At 41.5% G+C, this 27,924-nt stretch overlaps 1 protein-coding gene across 1 annotated transcript in view; it reads left to right on the top strand.

The window, feature by feature from the left end:
* DLEC1 (DLEC1 cilia and flagella associated protein) overlaps nt 1-27,924 on the top strand; it is a 40,243-nt gene that overhangs the window by 11,267 nt on the left and 1,052 nt on the right. The window contains exons 12-37 of the mRNA XM_042801991.1: nt 29-119; nt 1,051-1,213; nt 2,384-2,576; nt 3,917-3,975; nt 4,511-4,685; nt 6,445-6,538; nt 6,781-6,911; nt 7,221-7,379; nt 9,249-9,388; nt 9,641-9,794; nt 11,260-11,370; nt 12,820-12,950; nt 13,986-14,171; nt 14,682-14,749; nt 15,917-16,068; nt 16,599-16,702; nt 17,641-17,711; nt 18,583-18,800; nt 19,818-19,952; nt 21,801-21,923; nt 22,732-22,826; nt 22,903-22,987; nt 23,538-23,738; nt 24,624-24,785; nt 25,709-25,862; nt 26,450-26,570. Of these exons, the coding sequence (XP_042657925.1) occupies nt 29-119; nt 1,051-1,213; nt 2,384-2,576; nt 3,917-3,975; nt 4,511-4,685; nt 6,445-6,538; nt 6,781-6,911; nt 7,221-7,379; nt 9,249-9,388; nt 9,641-9,794; nt 11,260-11,370; nt 12,820-12,950; nt 13,986-14,171; nt 14,682-14,749; nt 15,917-16,068; nt 16,599-16,702; nt 17,641-17,711; nt 18,583-18,800; nt 19,818-19,952; nt 21,801-21,923; nt 22,732-22,826; nt 22,903-22,987; nt 23,538-23,738; nt 24,624-24,785; nt 25,709-25,862; nt 26,450-26,570 (3,476 nt within the window). The remainder of the gene's footprint in view (nt 1-28; nt 120-1,050; nt 1,214-2,383; nt 2,577-3,916; nt 3,976-4,510; nt 4,686-6,444; nt 6,539-6,780; nt 6,912-7,220; nt 7,380-9,248; nt 9,389-9,640; nt 9,795-11,259; nt 11,371-12,819; nt 12,951-13,985; nt 14,172-14,681; nt 14,750-15,916; nt 16,069-16,598; nt 16,703-17,640; nt 17,712-18,582; nt 18,801-19,817; nt 19,953-21,800; nt 21,924-22,731; nt 22,827-22,902; nt 22,988-23,537; nt 23,739-24,623; nt 24,786-25,708; nt 25,863-26,449; nt 26,571-27,924) is intronic.

Genomic DNA, 27,924 nt, shown 5'->3' with positions numbered 1-27,924 from the left:
ACATTGCTATTTCACTTCTCTCTTTCAGGTAGTGTTTTTCCCTTCTTCTCCAGAAGTCTCACAGCAAACATACACTGTGGTTTGTGACAATTGCCAAGACAGTGATATTATAGTCACAGGTTTGTTACTAACACCTTTCAGAGATCACATGTCTAACACCATAGATATTCAGGTAATGCGAGTAGTGGTTGATGGCTTGAAGTGATGGTAACATTTTATGTCACTGAATTAAGCAAATATTTTGTCCTCTGATGGTGTTAAATTCTAAGCTTTTTTATAATTAGTATTATTACTGCTCCATCTCACTGCATGAAATGGGATTCAGAAAGCACTGAGCTCTTAAACCACTGTAGCCAAAAATCCAAATGTAAAATCTCACCAAGTAGCAGAAAAAAACCCTGTTGCCAGGTGCAATTAATTTCTTAGACTTCTGTATCAATAAGATAACATGACAAACTATGAAACATCAGCTTTAACAGAGCAGAACTACATTTGGGTGTGAAGCAAATTTGGGGCACATCTTGGGTTAGGGTATTCAGGAGAGATAGGCAGTCTTTGGATTAGCTAATGAAACCAGTTGAAATCCTTGTGAATGTTAGTACTCATCTTGTATGTGAGTGCTATAACATTAGGCTTGGCTTGTAGTCTAATCACTTTATTACAAGTATTTCCTGTGGAAAATTTTTAATAGTGCATTTGCTGCTCATTTTTATTTTAATTTACTGCTCAAAACATCTGGGAGCCACATTATCAACCATTGTAAACACCCTGCTTGCTTCAGTGAAATGATGCTGATGTAAGAAGTGAGCTGAGGTTGTGACCCTGACATCCAAATCTGCTAAATTCCTGAAGAGAAGATCTCTACTGATATGTGTTAATGAACAAAGAACATCAGGAAAATATTGTACAGTTAACATATTAGAGTTATGTAACTGGAGGAAACTCCAGATATCGTCAGTAATATCCATTGCTGACATTTGCTGTTAAAGAGTAATATGAACAGTGTTAATAGCCAGATGGTAGATAGTAATATCTACTTATTTCTTCAAGGGGTTGGAGAGCTGATAGCTCTGGAGCTTTTATTCATCACGGGTGGAGAAAGCAAACCTGAACGTGGTGAAGTTATTGATATAACAGCACAGCATCTCATACGATTTGGCCCTCAAAACCCACATGTCACCGAGGAGAAGAAATTGGTTATAAGAAATTCTACGTACGTAGCTACTGTTAATAGATTAATGCTCTTCAGTCTGAACATACTGATAGGGATCTCATTTGCGATACCATTCTTTCTCAAGGTGGAGAAACCTTCATGCCCTTGATAAACTTCGTGCAGAAGCCTTGCTTCTTTTTGTTCCATTGTTTAGTAATTAAGATTCAAGGATATGCTTGTAAGAGCAGGAACATTATACATAGATCAAACACTACGGCAACCATTAGCCATAGCATTTGGTCCATACACTGCCAAGGTCAATGTATTTGCTTCAATATAGATAAATCTACAATACCAAAAGATTCATAAATAGGGATAGTTGCAGGAAACATTTAACAGGGTCATCTATATGAGATTTATTGAACTTTACGTGTCTACAATTCATACTTGTGCAACTGAGCTAAGCACCCTATTTTCCTTTCCTAGTGCAGGGAAATAGATGCTTCTAAGGATGCAATTCTGAGTGCAGACATGTCCAATAGAACAAGACATAACACGTCCTGGACTCCACTGATTAAAACGAAAGACCAATGTAACTAACTCATATTAAAACTTTCATGTGATTCCTACTATTGAGTCCTAATAGGTTTAAATGTACATTCTATCTGAAGTCAAGGAATATGTCCCTGTATACAATTACATTATACTGAACATAGCGGCATTCTGATTTTGCTCAGAATCAGTCAGGCAATAATGTCAGTACACTAGTGTGCATGATTGCAGTAGTTAGAGGCTACAGACCATCAAAGCAGCGATGAGGTCGGTGCTGGGCTTAGATACATTAATGTAAACTGCTACTTGCTACAGTGAATCTCTGGAAGTTTGTTTTGTGGTCTGGAAACCACATGTGCCAGAACAGAATGCTGTTTGCATAAAGAAAGTGTGATTCTGTAAACTGGATACTGTTAACATATCTTATACAGTTATATAGTTTACTTCCGCAGATTAGCATGTTCTTTGTACAATTTATATACTTTGACTCTGTGCTGCTTCATCAGCTTTGTAGCTCACAAAGACTGGTAAGTCTGACCCCTGTAATTTTAAAAGAGAGGAATTCCCTATGTGGAAAAAGGAACTGAAAACTTTCTCCCAGTATTTTACTCAAAAATATACAATTTTTTTTAATCATACCTTTTTTGTTGTTGTTGTTGTATATTGATCTCTTTGCAGCCATGTAGAACTTCCTTTCTACTGGCAGATAATAAAACCTAATTTGAAACCCTTAATACCAGAAGAAACTGCAGACTTCATGAAGTTCAAATACAATCGAGACACAGAGTCAGCCTTCTCCCTAAATCCTGAGCAGGGAGTTTTGCTTCCCCATGCGGATCATGAGTTTATTCTCACTTACACTCCACAGGAGGTATGGCTTGGGATTCCTTCCTATCTGCAAACTCCAGCTGTGTATTTTTATGCAAGCCATAAAATCCTTGCTGTGCAGCTTTCTAAGTTAAATTTTATTAGATAGTACTATGCTCTGATAAACAGTGTTCAAAATGTAGGAAGTTACTAAAAGAAAACATGTTTTGACTGCAAAATGTGAGACAGTTTCTGATCTCATATAATTTTTGGTACTGACTGAACACAATTAATTCTACACTGAATCTACGGACACATCCTCCTAACTGCAGCTGTGCTGGCTGGTAAAGTTACCACCCTCACCACACTACCAGCTCCTCCACAATCTCCTGACCTTTCCCCTTCTGCTGAGTGAGCTGCTCTGGGGATATGTCCCATACCTACTGCAGCCTAAATAAGTTTGGTTAGCAAACAGTGATTATTTAAAATGTTTCCAACTGGAGCTTTTTGGGGGTGGAAATGGGTTTTAGGAATAGCTGTGTGGTAAGTTAAGGGGATTGTAGCAGAGAAATAATGGTCTGCAGCTGTGTGTAAAGAGGGGTGCATCGACATTTGAATGCAGCTGTACCACTCACTGACTGTTGTCTTACTTTCTACTCCCCTGTCTGTGTAAATAAGGAGACTGAGCTCACTGTATTTAAAGAAACTGAATCCAAAGTAAGCCCAAGAGTGGGAATATTCCATGCTGTAGTGGTTGACAGACACAGGAATATCTCAGATAAGTATGGAAGAGAAACTAACTGTCTTTTTAAAATCCTTTAATTAGTTAATAGAAAAATACATTGAATTAGCATATACCCTTAAATTATTATCTCTTGACAAACAAATGAGTCTTTTGCAAAGCCCTTCAGAGTTAAGGCCTGCTTCTGTGTTTCCTCCCCCCCCCCCCCCCCCCCCCCATTAGAAATAGAAGGTATCCTCTTTTTCTGTGATGGAAAAGTAGTGTTTCTTACTCAAAGTCAGATTGATGGTCAATTAAGATAAATACCCTGGAGCGAGCAGTTAGGAGAAACTTTAAGTTAATACAGCAGTACTGAGCTTAATTTGGGGAGCCTTTGCAGATGCTTGTGTGTAGTATGCAATATACTAGGGAAATAATAACAAGCATGTCAGAAGTTAGTATTTTTCTTGGAACCATACACCATGAGATCAGAATCTGGCTTAATATTTTGCACTCAAACATGTTTTCTTTTAGTAACTCTAGAGTCTAAATATTGTTTATCAGAGCTTAGTACTCTAGTGATGATCATTCATCCTTTAAATGTAAACTACTTTTTCATCTTTTTTTTAATCCTCAACATAACTGATTACCTGACATTAAATTCTTCTTCTTCATCTGTGTAGCTGAAGACTTATCACAGTGTGATTCAGATGGTACTGAGGGACATCCCGGAATCACCTTGGTAAGCTGAGAAACAGTATTTCCTGATAAGATGTGTAGGCATGTTGTAGCTATGCTATTACATTAGGTTACTGGGATTCTTCGCCTTTCTGGTGATGATTGACTGACAATTTAAAAATATTTTATCTGCACAACTAGTAGTGGTAAAAAGAGTGTCTCTGTGAACTTCCCTCATGTTTGAAAACATGCTGTAGCCCTAGCTAGGGCTGCACCTCTCTTGGAAAAAAGATAATACTGTAATTTTGTGTATTCATTCCCCAGGCTTTCTGCTGAGATTTCCAGCAGGTTTTCCTGTTATTACTGTTTGTCACAGCAGTCTGTGACTTACATACTTGTTCATAAGCAGACTGGGACAACTAGAGCACTTTAAAGAACCACTGGAATTTTTCCAGTTTTTAATTGTTCCCAACCTGAGGTAGCTGCACACTGGCAGTCTGTAGTTGAAAAACCTTCGATGATCTGTGAATTAAAAGATGGAATCCAGTTCAAATGCCAATTTAAAATGCTTAATAATTCTACCATATTTCCTCCCAAAGTTTAGTAAAAGAGGCAATGCTTCAAAACATCCTAGAATACAAAGCAGAGGATGTAATAGGACTGGAAATAGAAGTTAAAGGATCAACAGAACCGTTTCAGCTTCTTCTGGAACCATATGCCATTATCATCCCTGGAGAAAACTTTATTAGTGTAAATGTCAGGAAAACATTTAAGGTTTGTTTGCTTTAGACTTTATTGTTATCATGTGCTTTGTATCACCGGATGTCATAGGTGTATTAGAAGATATCAGACAATCCATGTTATTTTAGTTTTTCTTAAGTATTTTTAAAGGAGGGTCTGTACTGAAGTCCCCTAGCAGCCCTCCTTAGCCCCACATTCCAGGCAGCAGGCTTCGTTCTTTGTTCATCTCTCAAGTTTGACACCACAGAGTATTACCCTTCTAAATGTTTTTTTAGGTCACTAACCTGTTGCTTATCACTTTGGCACTCCTGTAATATGGAAGTTTACCAGTTGGGAGGAATAGCCAGTGGATGATTTTAATTCAGAACAGAGGTGCTGCTTATTCAAAGGACTACAGCAGGCACAGAAGAGCTACAGAAGTCACATATGCTGCAGCTTACTGGACCTCATTTTTTCCTGCAGATTCTGATAATTTCTGTTTGACCATTATGGGACAGACTGCTGCTGCAGTGGTCCACTCACTCAGCGTCCTCTTCGCTATAGATCAGGATCTTTTTGATCTTAGACTCACTTGGGAAAATAGGCCTGTTAGCAAGAGCCAGGCAGGAAGACATTTCCCAGTTAATGGCCGTCCCGTTTTTTCTTAAAAATACTTCTAATCAGCATTTAGTTTTATGCTTTCTCTTCGTAGAAGTTCTTTTTCAGTTTAAGACAGCCTTTTTATACCTTCCAGTAATACAATATAGCTCCATGTGTGGTATGGGTAATTAGGTCACTTACTGATAATATAATGACGTTTCTCACAGTTTTCAATTGGTTTTTTAGTCTTAAAAAGATAAGCATTTGAACTGCATTTAGAGATAACTGTGCTTCAGAGAACAGTTATTTTCTGTAATTAAGTAATAATGTCTGAATATAGACCTGAAGAGCAGGCCAACAATTTCAGGAGATTACATCTCCATCACAAACAGATCCTTTGGTAAAAAAAGGCTGCTCTCAAAAGAAAGATTTGAAGTGTAAGTTTAGAGGTCTGTTACATTTTTGAAAAATGGGGAAAAAGTTCAAAAGGCTTGAAATATAATATTGTTCTTTGAAAGAATGGTTAATGGGTTTTCTTCAAGTTTCAGAAAACGCCTTCACCTGTGTGAAGAAAGCCACTGTGAGTATAGTGCTTTCAGCATAGATGTCCACATCTGAGCCACCAGTGCTAAGCTTTCCTTATAGTCCTTGGAGATCATTAACGGCATCCAAGGGGTGATTGATCCCATCCTATAGGCTAAAATTGGTTGGAGGAATTGCTCCCAGCACTCTCTAGTTGACTTTATTTTCAGTAAAGAGAATCCTAGGAGATGAGGTCAGGTGTAGTTCTTGCATCTATTTCTCAGACACCTGAAATTCAGTCAGGTGAATCCCACTTGTCCTTGTTTTACATCACAGAGGAGAAAGGAAAGGGAGGACACAGCATTATCGTGAAAATAACAGTAGTTAATGCACAGCACTGTGTTAGTACTGTTCAAGTCAGAGGTTGGATGAAGTTCTGTGCCTTTCCACTCTTACCGGGCTCGGTTTATTTCAAGATTCAGGTGAAGATATAATATGTTATAGCTAAATTCAAGATATATTAGTAGGTCGTAATGTTTAGTGGTGATCAGGATATGGTTAGAGTTTTCAAAGTATGTGATGTAAGACTTGCAATACCAAGTTTGCAGTGCTTCAGTGCTCTCAACAATTTGGCTTGTTGCTATGAAAGCTTAAAGTGCATTAATTGTCTCATTGATTTTAATTGTTTTAGATGTGGAATTACAGCAAATCATTGATCAAATACACATGGGAGAAAATCATGGCCTGTGACATCATGGAAGTTGAACCTCATACTGGCATCATAGGTAAAGTTTCTGTGACTTGCAAGCATGAATTAATGATAGAAATATTTAAGTTGTTATTAAATTGTATGAGTGGAAGAGAAAAGTCAGAGCACTATAATGCAAGCTGCAAAACAGGATGTGATCCCCAGCCCACTGGAACCAACAGGAGACTTAATTTGGTTCCAAGAGCTTCAATAACAAGCTTGCAGCGGCTGATTTCTTTGCAAAAGGGTGAGACAGGACCCTGAATTGTTCTTTTCTAGATATGAATAAATACTGTGAATTTCAGCTGACAGTTACTGGAAGTAAACCTGGATGCATCAGCCGTAACCTGCAGTGTAAAATTGAACACTCCCCAGAGCCAGTTGTGCTGCATGTTGAGGCTGCTTTTAAGGTAAGGAACAGTTCAGTGTTGTGGGATGACTGGTTGTGGGGTCTGGCCATTGTCCATATAAAGCTTTTTGCCCCGTAAAGGTGTGACAAATCTAAAGCAGTTACAAACAGGAGGTATTTTTGCTGTGTAGTAACTACTGAGGCAATGTTGATACTCCCATGACAATAAGAATTTGTCTGTGTACACGCAATGCATTTGCTTTCTGCTATTCTCTGTGAAACTGAATGTCAATCTTAGATAATGTATGCTTCTTAATTAGGAAGCTTCAGCAGAAATGTCCATTCTGACAGCTGTTTCCTGGTCTCCTAGGGTCCGCTTCTTTATATTGATGTTCCCTCACTCCGTTTGGGTTTGATTAAGCAGGGCGAAAGTGTGTTAAGAACCTTTGAGATTAAAAATCTGTGTCAACTGCCAGCACGGTGGAGAATGCAAGAAAGCCAGGTTTGTCTAGCTGAAAGGAATGAAGAGGTAAGTTAGTGCTATAGCTATTTCTTCCTTATGCTTAGGAGTTGTAATATTCATTCCAGATATCAAAAGTTCTAATTTCTGTGACTTCTTATAAAGCTGGTTCTGCACAGTTCCATAAGTGCACAAGTTCTTTCAAGAATAAATGCTACTTTGAAATTTTTCTCTATTTCCATTTATTATAAGTCCACTGACAGCCTGAATCAGAAACATACACAATTCCCTGTATGACAGTGATTTTAGCAGCTGCTGCTGCTATAAATAAGAGGGTAAGACTTTATCAGAACTGAGGCTGCTAAACACTCCTCCCATACATCACCATCTCAGACAAGAATCTCAGCACCTACTGAATTGGGTTTCTTGGCTTAAAACAATAGCTTTGAAACACACAGTTCTGTCCCAAAATAACTTCTTACCACAAAGAATACTAAAACTATTGTTTAGTATTATCTAGACTGTGAGGTGTCAAATGCAGTCCATTCCACTCTGACTTAAGAACTCATTCCACTGTTTCATAGGAAATACCTGAAACAGCTTGTTGGTAATACTAGTGGCAAAGAAATGAGTTTGAGCTGCTATCTGCAGACCATCACATATTCCTAAAATTAAAAAAAAAAAAAAAAAAAAAAAAAAAAAGGCAACAAAATATTTACTTTATTATTTGTGGCACACAGTGTGCTTTGTAGTTATATTTGTCCTTGGTGTTGTGCATTAAAGGGAAGTGAGGAAATCCAGACTCTGGGGTAAGTGCTTTTTGTTGTAATGAAAAGCCAAATTCTGCCTGTAGGGCTCTTTACATAATTACCCATGCAAGAAACTGAGTTCATTTGTTTCATGGCAAAATTGGTCTAATATTCTGTTTGGTTCAGATGTTCTTTTTTTCTGGTCAGACTGTCAGTTTTGCAGTGGAGAATGGAGCTTGTTAAGCAGAAACTTTCTGTTGACCGTCAGGAGGTGGAAGCCTGAGAGAAATTGTACTGTATCCCCATGAGTTCTTGAGCTTTGTTTTATTTTCTACATATTATGTAGATATCAATTTTGAGTGGAAGTTGATGGCAAAAAGAAAAGATATATGGGTGGCAGTTATGGCAGCCTTGCAAAACAGTTGTGTGTGTGTGTACGTCTATTCCTTCTCCCCAGAACAATTATAATCAGAAGTGCCTGATTAGGGATAGGGGTGCCCTGGAGGAGACCCTGTCCCCACAGTCCTCAAGCCCTTACTTCTCACTGTTATTCCTTTTGTCCCCTGCCATTCCCAACAATTTCCTGAACCCCAGAGAGATTTTAGACTTAATCTCTTGAATTTGTCATCCCAGAGCCCATTCGTATCCCAGCAAAGATCATCGATCAAGTGCTCCACTCCCCCTGCACAAGAGCTGACCCTTTCCTTTCCTGAACCTCTCCAGCCCTCACCCCACACTGATGCTCTTTCTGTTTCCACTCCTCCAGCCCTCCTTCCTTGTTCTCCTGTCCAAGAATCTCCCCAACTTGTGGCACCTTGCATAGCTGCTGCTCAGTCCCTCCACATGGGAAGAGACACTGGTACTGCTGCTGGCTGCTTCTCCTTCACCTGCCCCCTCACTCCATGCACAGGCCTCCCTTATGCCCTTGGCTCTGGCTACCATTCTCTTAGGTCATTGCCTTTTTATTAGCTGTGCCCCTAGAAGCAAAATCCTGCCTCCTTGTCTAGCCAGGTTTTCACAAAGCTAGCACTGTGCTTATTGAAATCAACCCAGCTGGGACTCTAGGGGCAGAGAGAAAGGACATGTCTGAGGAAAAACTAGACACAGGCAAATCCTAATAAGATTGTGTGGTTTCAGCGTTTTACACTTGCTTTGCAGACATTGAATAAATTTCTGTTTCTTCTCCTAGGTATCTCCTTTTAGCATTCAACCATCTGCTGGAGAAATACCTCCTTTGGGTATATGCAGTGTGTCAGTTCAGTTCATGTCATCGCTGTGCCAGCGTATCCAGACAGTATTAGAACTAGAGGTAGAAAATGGAGAAGGAAGGTAAGCGGGAAAAGCGGTGTTCTGCTTTGTTTTCTCCTGAGATTCATATGTGACTTTCACTTTAGGTAGTTTTATCACCTAAACCAAAAACATGTAGCAGGAACTCAGAGTGGGGTTGTGTAACCTATCAATGAACTATCCAATCACTGATATTGCTAAATAAACATAATCATCATTCTTTCTAGTATGCTGCTGTATGTCTAGCCCATTTCATTAACGATAACAATAGACCATCTGTATGTTTATTTCCAGTCATCTTCCTGTTTTTGTTGAAGTTCAGACCCCCCAAGCGTGCTTGATATCTAGTCATCTAATATTCACTGAAATTTATATCGGAGTTCCTGCCAAAGCAACCAGCAAACTTTTTAACCAGACACTGCTGCCAGCAAAATACTTATGGGGAAAGGTAAATGCACTTCTAATGGATGAAGCATACAGCAAGGATTGAAATTGCAATTTCTATCAAAATACAAATAATAGCTACTCTTAAGGGCTTCTCTGATGTATCTTTTGAGTAGTGATTGCTTTTTACTGGCTTATGAACAGAACTTCAACTTGAGACCGGCCTTTATGAAAAAATTAATTACCAGATGATGTCAATATGCTCTTACTCTCTGAGGATATCCCTGGGAAAATGGGTGGGCAGAGATGTGAGGGGAAATAGGATGTAAGCTACCAGAGTATTAAACAAGTACCGTGGCAGTTCGGGGTTTGAATTTAATTTAGTAGAGCAAAGAAACAATGGTGGATTTGAATTGTCTGAATTTTGCTTAAATTTCACATTCAGGGTGGGACTCAGTTTACAGATTAGGAACCTTAAATTTAATGTAAGTGAGTAACCTATGGTCTGAAGTCTCTTTTCAGTCAATGGAAATCTGAGCAGGCAGTCGGTCACCAGAATATATATGTTTAGTGTCATTTGGGATGCTGTAGAGTGTTATTCCTGACCTCCAGGTGTCACTCAAGAAGTGTGGTCTCTTGTAAGCCCAGTCACACCAGCCAGCCATGCACATATTGCTTGGCCACTCTCTGTGCCTGTGTTTAGGCAACGGAATACTATCCCATCTATACAGTCAATGAAGACCAGAGAAGTATTCAGCTCCTCCTAAAATGGACACCTACTTTGGTGTGCAGAATGGTCTCTAGAACAGCTAACTGCATGTCTGTTGGCTACAGTGACAGTGTTGGTGCCCACTGCACATACGCTTGTGTGACTTGGCCTGTAAGCTGAATCCTCCTGCCAGTGCCTTGATCATTCAGATTTACTCTGACACCCAGGGTTCAGCTCAGTTGCCTACATAAATGCATTAAGTGCCATCCAAGATGTCCTGAGGTGCCCAAAGGATCCTAACAGAGCATGTGAATGATATAGGACCTATGGGAAAATCTTTTGGAACAGCTGGAGGGATATGCACGGCATTTTACGTGGCATCTGATGCTCATGTGTGAACAACTGAGCTGAACCCCTGGATTCATGCCATGTGCAGATAGTCACTTAAGGAAGCTGCCAACACCAGCATTGTCCCTGTAGGCCACCTCTGTAGTCAGTGGAGAGAAATGGAGCACCTCAGATCCTGCTCCAGTATCAGATAGGTTGACTTTACCCTTGAAAGGCTTGTGACTGTGAGAGGGACGGCAGTGGAACTCTGCTCCCAGCCCAGGTGCCTCAGCTGGGCACCTGAAGTCATTTGGAATGAGGCATGGGGATCTTATCAACCAAAAAAAAAAGCAAGCCTCAACAAACTGTATGTGTTGCTACCTGAAAGTGCTCTAAACCTGAGAATAACTCTGTCTTTATAGTCCTCTTTGATCTGAAGAGAAAATCTGAAAGAATCAGAGTTAGCTGAATGTCTGTCCTTTCTGTTTGGCAGCTCATTGGGAGTCAGGCAGCTTTCTGCTCTGCTGCTGTCTTCCCAGCCAGTGGCACCTTAGGCCCAAATGAAGAAAAAGAATTCTGCATAGAGCTGTCAGCTAACATCGTGGTAAGTTTAAAAACTGATGCAATTTTATCAAAACAGCAACTCTGGCATTCTCATCTTGCCTCCATCTGGGAAAAGGAAGGGTTTTTTTATATATAAAACATAATGCTCTTTTTTTTCTGTACAATATCTCTAAAATTGTTTTGCTTTGGAGGGATGATTACTGAAAGGAAGAATTAAAGCAGCCGACATGGTATGCAGTTTTCTACTCTGCCTCTTTGTTTCTCAACTGTTCTTGTTTCTTTTTCTTTCTGGAATGCCTATTCAATTACTTTTAATGCTTATCACTTTTCTTGGAGCATACAGATCCTCACTTTGTATTATCCCAAATGAAATGGAGCAGACTGGCATATATAGTACACATTTGGTTTTCTGAATGGAACTGGGCTCATGACATTTTGATATTTGAAAACTTAAAAGGGAGTGATGGGACTGAGAGCCTGCACAATAGGGTGTAGACTGCAGAGTTTACAAACTTCAGGAATTCAGCCACAGACTTTATAGGGGCATTGATTTAATGCAACTAAATAAAGGAGCTTCCTATAGATATGGTGTATTAGTTCCCATTACAGTCTCCGGAGACCCAAGTTTAATTTATTTGCTTAAAAGTAGGTGTTTGGTACTATCAAAGATGCCCTAGCAGATCTCAGATACCCATGTATGTCTGGCATATGTGGCATAGGATCCCAGTAAACTTGAGCCTTCTTCATGGAAAGCTGGAAGCTCAGCAGGACACGTTGGGCAACTGAAAGGGCACTTTTGCATTTGACTGGGAACTGAATGTCATCCGAGCCACCTACAGGAAAGGTGAGCTAGATGCCTAAGTACTGTTAATGAATCAGTGGATATTTAGAGCTCATACTGGGAGTTCTCCTTTACAGGTGAACTCAAGGGCTCACATTTCAACGGCTACATTTAGAAATCCGAATCTGGAGCTGAATCCCAGTCTATTATTTTCTGCAGGATGTACCGCTTCATGTACTGATAAGGCAAAAAATAATAGTAGTGTAGAATTAGCCAGAGTACTGGTGTGACTGGGCCACATAATCCATCCTGTAAGTCCTGCTTTAAACCCAGGTAGAAATAAAACCTTGGTTTTGGAAGATTAATTAAGCATGACAAGAAATGATTAATGCTTGGAGCTTCAACACTTGCTGTATTGGAAGTGTTAAAAATTCTTAATGGAACAGTTTTAGTCTTATAGACTGATGCAGGCACAAAGGCAAGAAACAGCCACAAATTTTTACCTTGGTACTGCCTTCTAAGCAAATCTGATGCTGGCAGAAAATGCACTTAAAACAACTCAGTAAAACTTTTCACAATTCTATTGTAGTTCTGTATTTAGTCCAGTGAAGTTTATACATGTTTTCTAAACAAATTTCCTAATGAGGCTGGATTTCCCTCTCTGGTATTTGCTTCATTCACGAGGGAACTTGACTTTTGTCTTTTCAGGGTGAGCTGAGAGACCTTGCCCTTTCCTGTAGCATAGAAGACATGACTGAACCCCTCTTCCTGAGCATTTCTGGAGAAGTGAAAGGACTTCAAGTCACCTACGCAGTACCTTGTGACAGTGGAGTTGCCAGGTAAATCAAGGGTTTACCCCTGAACTGAACAAAAATTACCTCTTCCCAAAACAAAAATACACTAGAGAGGGGAGAAAAAAAAATCACTTATCTATGTAAACTTCATTCTTCCTCCTGCTGTAGGCAGCAAGGATAGTAAAGTGTGCTGGGACAATCCACTGTAGGTGCCTATGTGAATAAAAGGTACTGGGTTTACACCCTAGGCAAAGTCAGCATCTTCATAAGACCAGGAGGAGAATGGAGAAGAGCACTACTCCACTCCCACCATGGTTTAGTTGAAAAAAATTAAATTAACAGCTGTGAATTCATTAATTCATAAATAATAAGTTGGTGTGAAGTTAACTGCACAACTGCACGTTAGTGAAACTCGTGGTCATACATTGTCTCTGTTGCCCCTTGTGCTCCTGGCCCTTGTAGCCTGCCAGTTGCCTTGATGTTTTTGTGTATAGAGGGCATGAAAAATTATCTTTCTCCCTGATAACCAAAGTGTGGGACCTCTGCAGTGCCTCAGATGTTTGTAAGTAACAACTATTTTCTGGAATTCCAAAAATTTGCAAAGTCAGCTCTTGGATGTGAATTTAGAATTACAGAATTATACCCAAGATGCTGTAGTTTGGCCCATTGCATTTTGTTGTTGCACTGTGAGACATGATATTAAAGAAAGATGAATATACTTCTCTTTGACTTGGTATATCTGACTGATTTTTATTTTATTTTTCTGATAAGTAGCATGATTACTCTCTTTTGTAATATTGTCATCTTTATATATTTTTATACAAGTAAAACTGGGATAATTTGGTAGGTTGGCATGTTATACATGATAAAAATTTCATCCAAAATAAATCCAGATGTGGATAAAAGTGAAAAAATTAAACGCAGTAAATGCTGATGACAAAAATCATAGGCTGCATGGTTCTTTTACATTCATCATCACAACCGCATTGCATATTGCACATTTAAAAATCTACCTAAATTATCTTTGACATAAGAAAATATGACTGATGTTTTAATACTAATGTAACTTTTTTCTGACAGTGATGAAAGACAAATGTTCCAAAGCCCATGTGATCTTCTTCTGGACTTTGGATCTGAAGTTGCCTTCAAAGACATAGTGAAGCGTCAGCTAATTCTTACCAATCACACTGGAATCAGTGCTCCATTCAAACTAGAAGCTGAGTATTTTACTGGATATTCCCTTACTCCAGAACAAGGAATCTGCCTGTACGTTTTACTCTTCTGCATGATGTCTCAAATGCTAATTTAGGCCTGGATTAAATCAGAAATCAGGACAGAGTGCTATTGCCTCTGTCACGAGATATACTTTCTGCAATGCTCTGGTGGTTTTTTTTTTTTTTTTAAGCCCTTACTTTGACTGTCATGATGAAACCTGATGGTGAGGTTTCTTGCAGAAACAGATAGCTTGCCATGCAAGGGCGGAAGATTTAGCTGGGGTAAATGGCAAAACACTCTTGTTGCCAATGGGCATAAGCTGGTTTACACTAGCCAAGGCTCTGTTGTCTTAGATTGTACACAGAGACTTACAACTCTCAAGTTGATTCACTCTTAAGGATGGTACTTTCAAAAAATGCTTTGTAGGCAGTCCTCCTTTAGGTTATAATGGCCACTAATTTAGGAGTCAGAGCGAGCTGTTACATTAGCAGAGTCCTTCTCACTTCACAGAACTGTTGTTGTGATTCTTTTTTTTTTTTTTTTTTCCCACGCCCTGCCAAGTTCCTCAAGCAACCTGATGAAAAGAAGAGGGCCTGTCACAAAACATGCAGCCAAAAGAGCACAGTCAGGTATGAGAATAGCTGTTTATCCCCTCAGTGGAGAGAAGGCAAAATATAACTGACTCACGTGTTCAGCATTAAATGTGCCAGTCAGGCACATCACTTTATTTTTGGAATATCTGGCTAAGTGTACACTGTTAAATGACTTGGTTCCTCAATTCACTCTTGAGTTTGAAAGTCCACACTGCATAAGCATTAGATCAATTTCTCTCTTCCCATCCCTGCTTTTTTTTTTCTTTCTCTCCCCCTCCCTTCTTTCTCTCTCTTTCATCTTCTTTTTCTTGAAAACAACAGTCTGAAACAAAGATGGGTGATTCTGGTGAGAGTTCACTCCCAGTATGGATGGCACACATAATGTTTGGCTATTTTCTTCCCACAGTCTTTGAATACTATTGCAGCAGGCTTTTCTCCTTCAAACCCTTTTATATACCTTCCCCACTTGGAAAGCTACAGCACAGCCCATCTATCATTTCTGATCCACTATACTGAAAAATAATAATATTTGGAGCCACATGAGATCCAGAGAGGAGGGAAATGGGAGAGAAATGCCATAAAGTGTGGATGTGTCTTCTGTATCCAAAATAAAACTTGGACATATTGATACTTTGCCATAGTGTTTTCCATCTGTTGCAAAGGCAGAGCTTTTCAGCTGTAGAATTCATACTTCAGATTGGAAGAATGCTGTTCTGACAGATTCCATGCAAGGTTATTGTGATTTAGAAAGCTAGGTGATCCAGAATGTGGAAAGGCTTTGTTCTTTGTTATTCATTCTTTGTGTTGAAGAGCACACAGAGGTAAACATGCAACTGCTACTAGAACAATAACCAATTAGCACAAGTTTCAGCATATTTTTCTCAAACTGAGGGTGTGCTTTCATGTAACCAATTAGTGCCTTGCGTATCCCAAAGAGTCCTGAATCGGGTTGTTGGGAAGAAGTCCTATGAAATAATCTCTGCAAGAACTAACTCTCAAAAAACTTTAGGACCCACTTCAGAAGAGAACTTGGGTAAAGTGGTATAAATGTGGGTTGTGTAAATGATCCCAGGATTTTCTGAAGCCAGTGAAGTTAGGCTGATTAACACCAGCTAAAAATAGGGTCCTATATATCCTTTGAAAGACTAACTTTGTTCCATTTCCTCAAAATTCATCAAATGCTTCTTTGCTGTGCTCCTTCAGAGTTTGCAGCAGCAGTGCTGTGCCATGGGAAGGGAGTAGCTTTCCATATACAGCCTTCTACAGGAACTCTGAAAGCCTTCCAGCAGCTAATCATAGAAATAACAGCTTACAACAACATGTGGGGAGAGTACCGCGATGATCTTGTCTGTAAGGTAGGTGAGACTGTGGTTTTAAGTGAAGTATTCTGTGGCAGATTTTACACCAATTATATTTCCCAGATTCCTTTCTGTAAAAAATACTTTTTCAGTTTGTTAGGACTTTAAAAATTCAGGGTAGATTTTGCTATACTGCTACATCCAATGACATGTAAGGAACAATTGTTTGTTCTTGCAGTGCATGGTTTAATTTTGGGGTAGCGTGTTTATCCCTTGGGAGGTTTTCATGTGCCTTTAAAATGACTGGAGCGGTTTTGATTTATAAAATCTGTTTGGTAGCTGGCCAGTGCGCTACTCTGCTCTACCTATATTGTGTTGTATGGAAAAAGCCACAGGAAAGATGATGAATGTGTGAGGTATTGCATTCTCCTGCTGAGAAGAGCTTGTGTTAGTTTATGAATTAGATGCTGTCAGAAGAAACCAATCAAAAGTATCTGCAAATCCAATCAGTTTTCAAAACATAATTGTGTAACCCAGAGTATTGAAATTTAATCTTAATTCTAATAGTAAAAATTCCTTTCTAATAGGTGGGAGACTTACAACCTAAATTAATTCCTATGCAAATGACTGTGAAAGGCTGTCCAATCTTCCTACAGATGACAGGACCACAGACAGAGCAACCCATAATCAGGTACAGTGCAAAATACTGTCAGAGAATTCAGAGGATTAAATACCATTGGACTGTAACCAACATACACACCTGTTCCCATCTTTTTGTGATACAATGAGAAGGTCAGCAGAGTGACTGCCAAAGTACAGTATCTGCTTCTATAACCCCAATACGCTTGTCTCTGTCAGCATAATTAGAAAAGGATTTGCATACAAGCCTTCTCAGGTTTACCAGCAGTCACTGTTCTAGGCTAACAGTCACAGAAGCTCACCCAGTCCAGCCTCATCTGATTCTGGGGAGATGGGAGCTGATACACTGTGGCAGTTCTCATCATCCCCGGTTCATTTCTCCCTGTCCCTTCACCTGGGCCAGGAGAAACGCAGCCCCAAGGTAAATAGGGGCAGGGGAAGTTTTAAGCACTCTCATCCAGCAAGTTGCATCGGCACATCTGGGTGAGGGTTGGTTTATGGGGACCACGGCACTACACACTCAACCAGCTGCCATACAGCATGACTGCTTCTTTCTGACGTCGGAGGAATTAGCATTGTGTATCACGCAGCAGCCAAGAGCATTTGCACTGTCAGCTCTGCAACAGGAGATAGAAAATGGATCTAGCTGTTCACCATAAAAAAACCCCTCGCACACCTGGAAATCCATGCCTGACACAGGTCACTCCACTGCTGTGTAGCCATTTGCTGCTGCTTCCAGAGTGTTTCGCAAAAGCTGACTTCGCATGTTTACCCTGAAACATCTGAGACAACTAAGAAACCTGGAAAAAAGATACTGATTAAATAAAGCAATATTGTACTTCACAGTATAGGTCATGCTTTACCTGATAGCCACTCTTAACGGGTTGCCAGTGCAGCCAGATATGTTTCCACTTTTAAACAAATCTGTAATGATTTCAGCCATTAACTTTTATTTTCTGCATGTACTGACAGCAAGGTTCCTCCCCTCAGGTTTGGCACTCATGCCTCTGGTGGGCCTCCTGTCTTTCGGAGGGTCCAGCTCAACAATCCCACTCCCTTTGGTAAGAATGACTTTTGAACAGCAAACATCAACACTTGCATTGTGCTCCTTATGGTAATAAAAATAGAAGAACCCCTTAATATATTAACAGGCCTACTTGCTTCCTAAGCAAGATGGTTTTTGTAAAAATAATAATAGTATATAAGAGAGCGTCCAAGCTGTTTTCTATCTTAGTTAGTACAGAAAAATAATACATGTTGTCAGGTCTTTATATGCATAGCAGTATTTATCATTATGGCATTACCTCTGCGAATATTAGTTTGCTTTCTGTAACAGTAAAGCAGGTACACTCCAGTCAGAGTGTAGTAGAGTATAAGTAGTTGACTCCATGTGTTGTTACTATGAAATTGTACGTCCTATCCCGACGTGTCTGGGTTTTTGCTCATTGAAATGGTGGGAATTCAGGATTTTTCATCCTGTTTTTGTAAATCTCTCACAGCACTAAACCTGGTCAATCAGATGTGCTACCTGCTCCTAAGTGGCATCATCTCAATCTTCTCTTTTTAGTCGTTTTCTCTCTTGAGTGACACTTTAAGCTCTTCAGAGCAAAGGTCAATCACTTTTTTTTTTTTTTTTTTTCTGAATGCCACCAAACACAGATGCTTAACAAACAAAATACTTATAATTTATTTTAATGTTATTAAAAGTATAGTTTAAGACCTAGAGAGTGGCTAAGCTATAATAAGAGCATAGCACATATGGTCTTAAACCATTTTAGTTTACAGCAAACATGGAAAGCTTAAGATGTGCCTTAATAAAATCCAGTTGCTAGACACAAATTCATCACTTGATATTCTGGTTCTCTGGTAGCAACTAAGCTATGAGTCTTCTCAGTGACCAGAAGTAATTGTCCTTTCCCCTTTTCCATTCAGACATCCGCCTGGACTGGGAAACTTACAACGACGAGCAAGATGATAAAAAGCTGGTGGACCTGTTGGTCTTCTTTGGAGACCCTTTTCCTCCTGAGGACGTGGATGAAACTGAGACCGCGTCAGTTGGTAGCACCTCAGAGTCAGAGATGGTGTTAAATTTGGATCAAGCCACCATTCCCTGCAGAAGCATTTATCCAGCTTCACAAGCCACAGATGAGGTCAGCTGTTAGTCTGTTTTTTATACTGCTGCTGAGATACATGATGGGTTTCTTGGCATAAAAGATTGAAAACAATAACACATGATATAACTGCAACTAAGAACTGGATTGTTAGAAGAAATGTCAGCTCATCTCACAGTTAAAAAAGCAATACGTGTATAGGTGGCTACTGGTATCAGCAGTTTCCAGAATGAGCTGTAAGCAAATCTCTCTTCAGCTTCTTCTCTTCTTAGAATTGTTGAAGAAGCTGATGAGATACTTTTTAAAATACTGTCACTGAAAAATTAATGCCATTTTTACATGAAAGTGTTACTATAACTAAAACTCCTTAATTTGGGTCTACTTTTCTCATGGGTGCTTTATAGTGTCAATGTGTGCTGTAGTCAGGGAGCAGAATCTAACCTGCAAAGTTCAAATTGCAGCTAGTGATTTGGAGGTATTTATCCCAGTGCTAAAGTTAGATTGGGTCTGTTACTCTGTTAGAATATGGTAGCATCTATTACATGTGGGGTTTGATTATAATATGGCAATTTACTGTCTCAAAAAGGGCTGGGAGTGACAGGGAGAAGATATCATGCAGGATATGTATTTTTCTCTGGCAAAAGCTTTGAAAAAAAGATATTAAAATCACATTTTCTCTGCCTCAGCTCAGAAGGCATAGTTGTTTTGAATACATCTCTAACCTTTCTTGTGCAACAAGGGAACATCATTGCCCTAGAGTGCTGGTTTATATAATGGGACAGAGCTGCCACAGCTGAGTGCTTCTCTTGGAAGAACAGGACCCGAGCATGCATGTTTTCCAAGGAGTTCAGGAGCAGTTTCAGGAAAGCAAAGCTATGCATGAAAAAAATTTAACGTACAGGACACATCCACGTGTCCAGCTTTTGTGCCAGAAAGAAAAAAAACTGGAGTTGGCCATACTTCCTGAGTGGTGCAGCAGTTCCCTGTACACTTCACTTGCATTCCTCCTTTGCAGCGTAACAGTTTTAACCATTCCCCACCCTTGTGTCCCTGCAGTCTTCAGACTCAGACAGCAAAGAGAAGGAAATCATCACTCAGGAACCTACAGCACAGGATATCATCTCTGTACTTATACGACCTCACGAAGGGGTTCCTGCAAACAACCCCTACTCCATTACTCCAAGACAGATAGTAAGCTTTTACATTTTCTTTGTGCTTGGATATAGCATATTTTCTGCAGGACAAAAGAGGCAGAGAAGGAGGAGGCAGCTTTGGTTCGGGGTAGACTACTAAACGGTGGAGCAGTAAGCTGGCAGACTTTGGGATCTTGAAGATGGCCGTGAGAGGAGTTTGCAAAGTCAACAGAAAAAAGGAAGTGTCCTACCTACATTTAAGCAGTTAACTGATGACTGGAACTAAGCATCTAGGCTCTCTAGAGTGGCATCCCTGGCCTTCTCACTTGGCTTGCCTTGGTGAAATGTGTGGTTTTAGGTGGGAGACATCCAGCCTGAAGCTTTGGAAGCATGTTGTTAATCAGGGTAGGTTTGCTAAGTAGACATGGCAGAGCTGGAAAGCAGGCTGCTGGGAAAGGGGTGCTCTGTAGACAACTCTGTTGGATAACCTCTTGTAACCCACAGTACTTCAAAAGTAAGTGGTGCAAATAGGAGCCGCAGTGTCACAATTCCTTAGGAATAAGATAAAGCAATGACAGATCCAACTGTCAGTGACAAGGCTGCCCAAAACATCAGCGTGTCAATTTTGAGTCTTAAATATTAGCAATTTTTTTGCCAAAGGGTTTCAGTTACAAGTTAAAATGAGTTAAAGATTACATAAAAGAAATGATTACAGAAATGGCTTCTCAAAACAATGAAGCCTACAGTCAGCTCTGGGGCGACTGAGGCTGAGGTAGCTCAGGTAAACAAGTGCTTCATTGCGCAGGCAGCCTCGCGGGTGTAGCCAGCAGCGAGCTTGGCCCACGTGGAACGGAGTCGATGTGCACGGAGCCATTCAGGTAGTCCTCTGCAGGAATGTTCTCCGTGTTTCTCCTATTCCTCCAGGCAGGTCTGTTAGCTCAGGTGTTGTGCAGCACAGCTGCCCACACCTGGCTTAAGTCCATGTCCAAACAGCTAAGCTCTGTGTGACCGCAATGCGCAGACCCTGCGGTGCTGTAGGACGTGACAGGGCTCACTAGCTCTGACCCTGCTAGACCTTAGGCAGAGCTTTCTTGTGCTCCTCACCACTCTGAGCAGGGGAACGCAGTGCAAGGAGAGCTGAGCTAGTTTTGTTTCTACTCAACGTACATCCAGCAAGACCAAACATCTCACCCTGTGATCACATGGAAGGGGGGGGTGTGTCTGCACAGCACTAGCCTCAGAGTAGTACCTGCCACACGGCCCCTGAGCTTACAGACTTAGCTAGACATGAACTGTCTCTGTAGGGAGATGGCAAAAGTTTTTCTGCAGCAACAGAAGGATTGAATCATAACCTGCACATATTTCTGCAGCAAGAGTAGGATTTAACCATAGCATGCATAATGCACCGAAAGAAAGCAGAATCTATTCAACCTGTAAATCCCAGAAAATCCACTGCAGATGGCTAGCGCGTTTGATTACATTCCCTGCTGTCATGTAAAATTAAAAAATGGCCAAGAGTAAACTGTAAAATACTCTTAATTCACTCTTGTAACTCTCCAGAAAATGTTTCTTGTATCTGTAAGTACCGCTGGTTGTGGAAGAGTGATCTGAGCTAGCCATGGAGTAAGTCTGGGCAGAACTGGGTGTTTTTAAAAACAAACAGGTATGTACATGTGCTTCTGTACTTGGAGAGTTGGTCTGTGACTACGCTTAAACTCTGTTGATGCTAAAGAGTGGCTACGCTGGTGTTTGCAGCTGAGATAATTGCCGGGTGTGTTGTCACATGTTGTCATTTGCGTGCGAGCCCGAGCGCAGCCCATTCCCAGGAGCTTTCACGCTGTTTGTACCACCCCGTTTTAGCAGCCGAGTGCTGAGGACGCTCTGAGCAGCCGTGTCCCCCCTGCAGGTGGTTCCAGGAGGTGGCAGCGTCTCCGTTTGCATCTCCTTCACCCCGCGCGTCCTCCCAGAGGCCGAAACTGAAGTGCAGTGCGATGGGTTTATGCTGGGTTTCATGAACCTAGACGACAAGGTAAACTGACTGTCGCCGCCAGGCTAAAGATGATTAGAAAATAACCATTAGGCTAAAGATGATTAGAAAATAACCATTTCCCTTCTTGTAAGTTATGTTCAGGCTACCGTGTACCTGTCCAGTCTGTATAACCAGTTCTGTTCCCGCTGCCCTTACCTCCTTCTTTAATTAGGGTTGTTCATTTGTTACATTTGTCTTTTAGCTTGGGAGCATTCTGGGGTGGGAATGTCACCACCTTCTTACATTACCTGATGCAGCAGACCCCAGACAAAAGCCCAGGGTTTGAAAGCTATCACAACATCAGGTTTCACTGATACCAATAGCTAACAATGGGCCTGAGACTCAGGGCTGCTGAGTTCTGCTCCTGGCTCTGCATCCACCTTCCTGTGTGAATGTGACAGCGTCTCTCCCCTCTGGGAAACTTCCTCTTCAGCACCTGCAAGTGCAGCTCACAGGCTGCTGTGAGGCTTGAATAGTGTTTTATAAATTGCTCTGCAATTCGCTGACATGAATCATTCCAAAAGTGCAAGGTAGAATGAATGAATGATAATAGAATATTGAACAAAAACATCCCTAATGTTCTTGATTGCTGGAGGAAGAAACATCTGTATTAACCACCGCCCTTCATAGTTCAACTGCTGCTTAACTTTTGCTGTTCCTTTCCCGTTGCCATCACGTCTTACCAACAGGCAATATACACTGTCAGGCAGAATCCTACTTTGGCTAACAGCCTCTCGGGCTAGAGGTAGGGTTTCAGCTTTTAGTGCCATCGTTTCATACATCATTCCTGTCTTCGTTTCGTTGTCAGCTTGCAAAGGCAGTGCCTAACAAGGTGCATCGCAGACGCGGCTATGAAGCTCCGCCCTTACGAGTAGACTTGCAAGCTTCTGTCGGGCGGACGCTGTAAGTACGGTCACCCCGACGGAGTGAGTCAGCCCGGAGGGCAGGGCTCTGACCGGCTCGCATTCTTTACACCCAGGTTAAAAGTAGACGTGGATCATGACAGAGGAATGGTGTTTTATTCAATGGCAAGTGATCTCGTACCAGATCAGCCTCTGCTGGGAGTAAGTATGCCACGCGCCGATGTATTCCGCTGGTTTGTACTGATGTGCTACTGTAAGAATTCAGAGCTGTATGCCCATGGTTTTAAAAATGCATCTTTATCCCCAGTAGCCCCATGTTGCAGCTTTCTATATTAAACATAAGAAGATAGGTACAACAAAGGGAATACAAGTACTTATTAGCCAGGAATAAGCAAAGCTGAGCTCAGACAATGCCTGTTTTGTATGTCTTTCTTCTTCTTTATAGAGGAGTTTGTAAGTAGAAAAATAAGTACTTATTTTCAGGACATAAAGGTCTGATAGCAGAATGAGCCACTTAAAGCGGCCTGGTGGGTTTCCATGACCCTTGACATTCAAAGACTTTTAAACTTCATTACATTTTTTGTGTTTTGCTTTTTTTACTCAAGAAATTTTGAAAAACACAAGTAGAAAATACTGGGTTGCTGTGGGATAAAGTCCTTCAGATCCCCAGTGGTGCTGAATGACCAGGCAGACCAGCACAGACCTCTCAAGGGAGTTAAAACTAACCAGGTTTGGATCATTTCTCCACCAGGTTTTGACAGATTCGGTAATGACTCAGAGTTTGAAACTCATCAATTGCACCAAGGCTCCTCTGTACTTCAGGCTCCTTCTGTCTACACCCTTCAGCCTGTCCAGCACAGATCTCAAAAAGAGCACCAAAACATCCCACAGCAAGAAGGAGAAAAAAGAACAGCAACCACAACTTGTACTTTATCCACAGCAAAACATGCTGGTAGGCTCAAAAATAATAATCCTGTGCCAGAAGAGATAGTTTAGTAATTGGTATGTTAGCATGGCCCAGATAAACCACCAGAAAAACACAACCAGTACAGAAATCTTCCAATTTCAGGGGAAATAGTGGTATATTAGCAAATGCTAATTACTGCAATTTTGCCTACTATATTGCAGGTACAAAATATTTTTCCACAGTGGCCCTGATGTGCTTTTCTCATCAACTCTGACCTGTTGTAAACTCCTGCAGAAAACCCTGTGGTTTTTGGAGCTCACCTAAATCAATAGTTGTATATATGCTGGACAAATTAAATGATTTCCCAAGACTGCAGTTCCTCATTTCCTTAAATTAGATGCAGGCAGTGCAAACAGAGGAAAAAAAATGGTTTGTTTTGGGTGTACGCAATGACATTAAAGAAACAAAGTCCTGGAGTCAAGAATTAGCTAGGGTGCAAAGAATGAGGAACAGTCGCATTTTTGAAGTGTGCTTCTCCTTTCTCAGTGTTTGTTTTGACACAGACACAGACACGTTTTACTTCTGCGTGTGCTGGAGGAAAGATGACTTACTTGTTTAAGACAGCTTTGGGAATGTGGTGTTTGTAACCTCAGGAATTTAGAACCTTTGTCTTGCTAGAGACTGTTTCTCCCCGGTGGTTCAGAGATCAGCTGCTCACCTTTACACTCCATCTCTGTGTATACTGGATTCATAGGAAATAGCTTTTCTTTAATTATAATCCTTTGTTCCAGTGGGAATTTGGTTGCTGGCATGACACCTTTGGGTTCCAGTGGGAAAACGTGTGCCTGGGCCTCTGAGCAGTGTTTGCTTTGGATTTCCTGCACGCAGTGTCTTCTTATGGGATGGTCATCTGGATTCCTCTTCCCACAGGTGAAAGTGTCATTCCACACAACTCTGGAGTTACTTACTTATCAACATTTGCCAGACACCCAGCTGCTTCCTGGATTCCAAGTGCTCCAGTCTGAGAATGGAGAGAGAAAGCTGAAGTTTAATCAGAATCTGGTCATTGAACACAGTAACCACGCTACCCAGGTAGGATCAGGAGGACGGCTCAGAGACTGTTTTATCAGCATCTCTGACTCGGAATGAATGTGCCTTGGGGTTTACTGAGCTGTGAAATGCAGCCACCTCTGGAGAAAACTGTGAACGGCCACGGGTTTGCAAAAGGAGGCAGCTCTCTGGCAGCCGGAGCGGTTTGGGGTCAGCACGCCGGTGCCCCCAGCCCGGCTCTGCGCGGCGGCGGCCTGGCCGAGGGGGCTCGCGCCGTCCGGCCCAGACGTGGGCTCAGGACCGGCCCAGCGAACGTGCCCGCGGCTTCAGTCACCAAGCGCCACCTCCTGCGGCGCCCGCAGCCCTTCCTGAAAGTCTCCCGGGTCTGTTTGACCCTCGCGTGGTGTCGCAGCCCACACGCGTTTAAAGAGCGATCTCTTCCAGATGGAAAGCTATAACCCCCCCCCCCTCCCGAGTCTTCAGCAGTTCCAGGACACTGCAGGAATTAAATATTTTTTTTTCATATCGGGTTTTTCTGAGGACTGATCTGTGTAGGATCCAAGCACCATATCTAAGATAGTCCATTTGTTAATAATCTTGGGCGGTCTGCACAAATTGAATGACTCACAGTGGGCCATATACACTCCTAAGGGACGGTGAGATGCTGTAACGTCTGCATCTCCACAGAAAACCCCAATAAAAAAATGAGAATGTTCACTCTGTCTTACTTCATGAAGACCACAGTGTCTGGTTTGAGAACCTATCCCCAAACAGTAAAACAAGCAACAACTTAATCCACTCAATGCTGTAGAACGGGGAGTTGACTCTATTACAAAAGAACACAGAATAGCTACTCTTGAGTCAGTGCTTGGGTTTAAGAATGATCCAGCTGTAGCAGATATTATTAGAGCTCTACAAAAAGAAGGTGGGGTTCTTTTCTCCTTTCCCTTTCCTCTGTTTTGCAGCTGGTCCCGGTGACTGCATACCTCACTGTTCCAGTGCTGGAGCTCTCTTGTGACACAGTTGATTTCAAGACCTGCTTTGTTGCACAGACCAAGACTGAACATGTCTTCCTGTGCAACAGGAGTGGCTGTAGAAGCTACTGGACTGCTTTGCTGGGTATTCTGGTTTTGCAATTGAATTTCCTTTTATATAGTTTCACTATTCAGTGTTTTCATTCAGTAAGACTGCATGCACTCAATATATAGCCAGTACGTGATGATGTTGGCTGCAAACATAGCAGGTCTGCTTTGGTTCTCACTTGGGTGGACTTTTAAAATTTATTTATTTATTTATTGACATCAGTTTATCTCTCCTGATTTCAGCAGTTACTCCAAATTTAACCAAAAGATCAAATCACAACCCTCACAAGTAGCAGACGTGCTTTGCTCATTTATAATACAGTCCCAAGAGGTGACAAGAAGCAGTAGCTCCTCATAAGTTTGTGCCTGATGATGTTAACAACAGGTGGGCTTCCCAGGGAAGATGATCAGGGCCTTATTTTGACCTGGAGGCCACTGATCAATCTCCTTGATTAGAGGATGAAAACAAAAAGTGGCCACGTGCACAGAAAGCCTCTGACAGTGCCAGACATGACTGGTTAGGGGGCCAGCAAGGAGATGCAGTATTTTGGGTGCTACATGCTGTAGAGACTTATACAAGGGGTCTCGTATTGCTTTGGTTGATATTTGCCCCTTTCACTGCAGATGAACAGGAAAGGCATAAAGACCTGGAAGTGTTTTCTGTCTTCCCTACTACTGGCATTTTGGAGGCACGGGAAGGGGACCCACCTACCAAAGAGATTTTGCAGATCAGCTTTACTGCAAGGTACCATTAACAGGACTGAGATCTTGCTGTTATTCCCTGCCAAGTCCAGACTTACGGTGTGAGCAGTCCCTGAAAGCAGAGAGCAATGCTGTTCTTGGGATGTCAGGCTGCTTGTTTCGCTTCTAACATTTGGCAATGCTGGGCTTCCAGCTGCTACTTTTTCCATAGAACCATGTTCCCGACACTGCTCCCATATATGGGATTTCGTTTGGATTTGGCACCCAGAATTTCAGACTTTAGATGTACCCACTCGAAATCACGCTGTTCCATAAATTGGCATGACACACGGACCGTGTACCACTGGATGAAATCCCTTTCTTTAGGGCAATGTCTTCAACAGAGGGCAAAGCTCGGGCCTGTAAGTCAACGCAGAGGCTGATACAACAGTTTGAGTCCTTTATGCATCCAGCAGCTGATGAGGACAGGGGGAGAAATGTGCCTGGAGTAGTTCAGAATTCCAGTAAAGCATCTGCTCATCATGCAGGAAAGCACAATGTCTTTTGCACTCCGTCTTGGGGATCCTTCATTATAGTTTACGTGGCTTCTCTCTAAAAGAAACTTTTTGAAGTCCTTTACTTCCCTACATGCATTCAGAGCACCTCCCAATGAAGTAATTGGAGCAAAATGTTATTCTAATGCAGTGATACAATTTGTTTTACCCTTGCTTAGCCTGGTGCAACGTTTAGTGTTACAGTCACATTGATGTTTGATGAGAAAGAGGAAAAAAAAAAAACCAAAACAATGTATTTTTGTTACCTTTAGTTCAAAGGTTTTCTACCCAACAGAGATATTGTGAGCTGCAGGCAAATAATGGCAAAGAACAGAAGAAAGCAGATGAAAATTACTTTCCTTGTCCTATAAACATCTAATATTGTTCTAATTGTTTATGGACATCATATCCTAACCTTTCTCAAGGCTAGGAATTAGCTGTGAATGGCAGAGGTAGTGACTCAAAGCCTTTAATGTCTTTGCTCTAACTGGGGAGGTACAACTCTGGTAAGAAAACTCAACTCCCAGTGCAAATTATTTTCTTGGAAGTTACCACGTGCTGGCAGACAGCTTCAGACTACCGCAGTGATTTCAGGGAACTCCAAACACTGCTGGCAGGGAAGTTTCAAGCAGCAAACGACAGGTGACACGAGTTGTTTTAACTCTGATCTCCCCGGAACACGCGGGGAGCTCTCCGTCCCTGGCGCAGCCGCTCTAAGCTGTCCCTGCTCGGAGCAGCCTGGTGGACCAGACACTTCCCCACGCTCCCAGCTGCCTGAATTATTCTGGAGTGTTTCTGAACAGGAGGCTCGAAGCGTTTCTTTTTGTCTGACAACAGATACGGTCATCAGCCTGCCTGGAAGGA

This window comes from Tyto alba, unplaced genomic scaffold (assembly GCF_018691265.1).
Source record: "Tyto alba isolate M040663 unplaced genomic scaffold, T.alba_DEE_v4.0 Super-Scaffold_38, whole genome shotgun sequence".
Classification (NCBI taxonomy): Eukaryota; Metazoa; Chordata; class Aves; order Strigiformes; family Tytonidae; genus Tyto; species Tyto alba.
The sequence above is the reverse complement of the archived record's forward strand: the minus strand, read 5'-3'. Positions and strand labels throughout refer to the sequence as shown.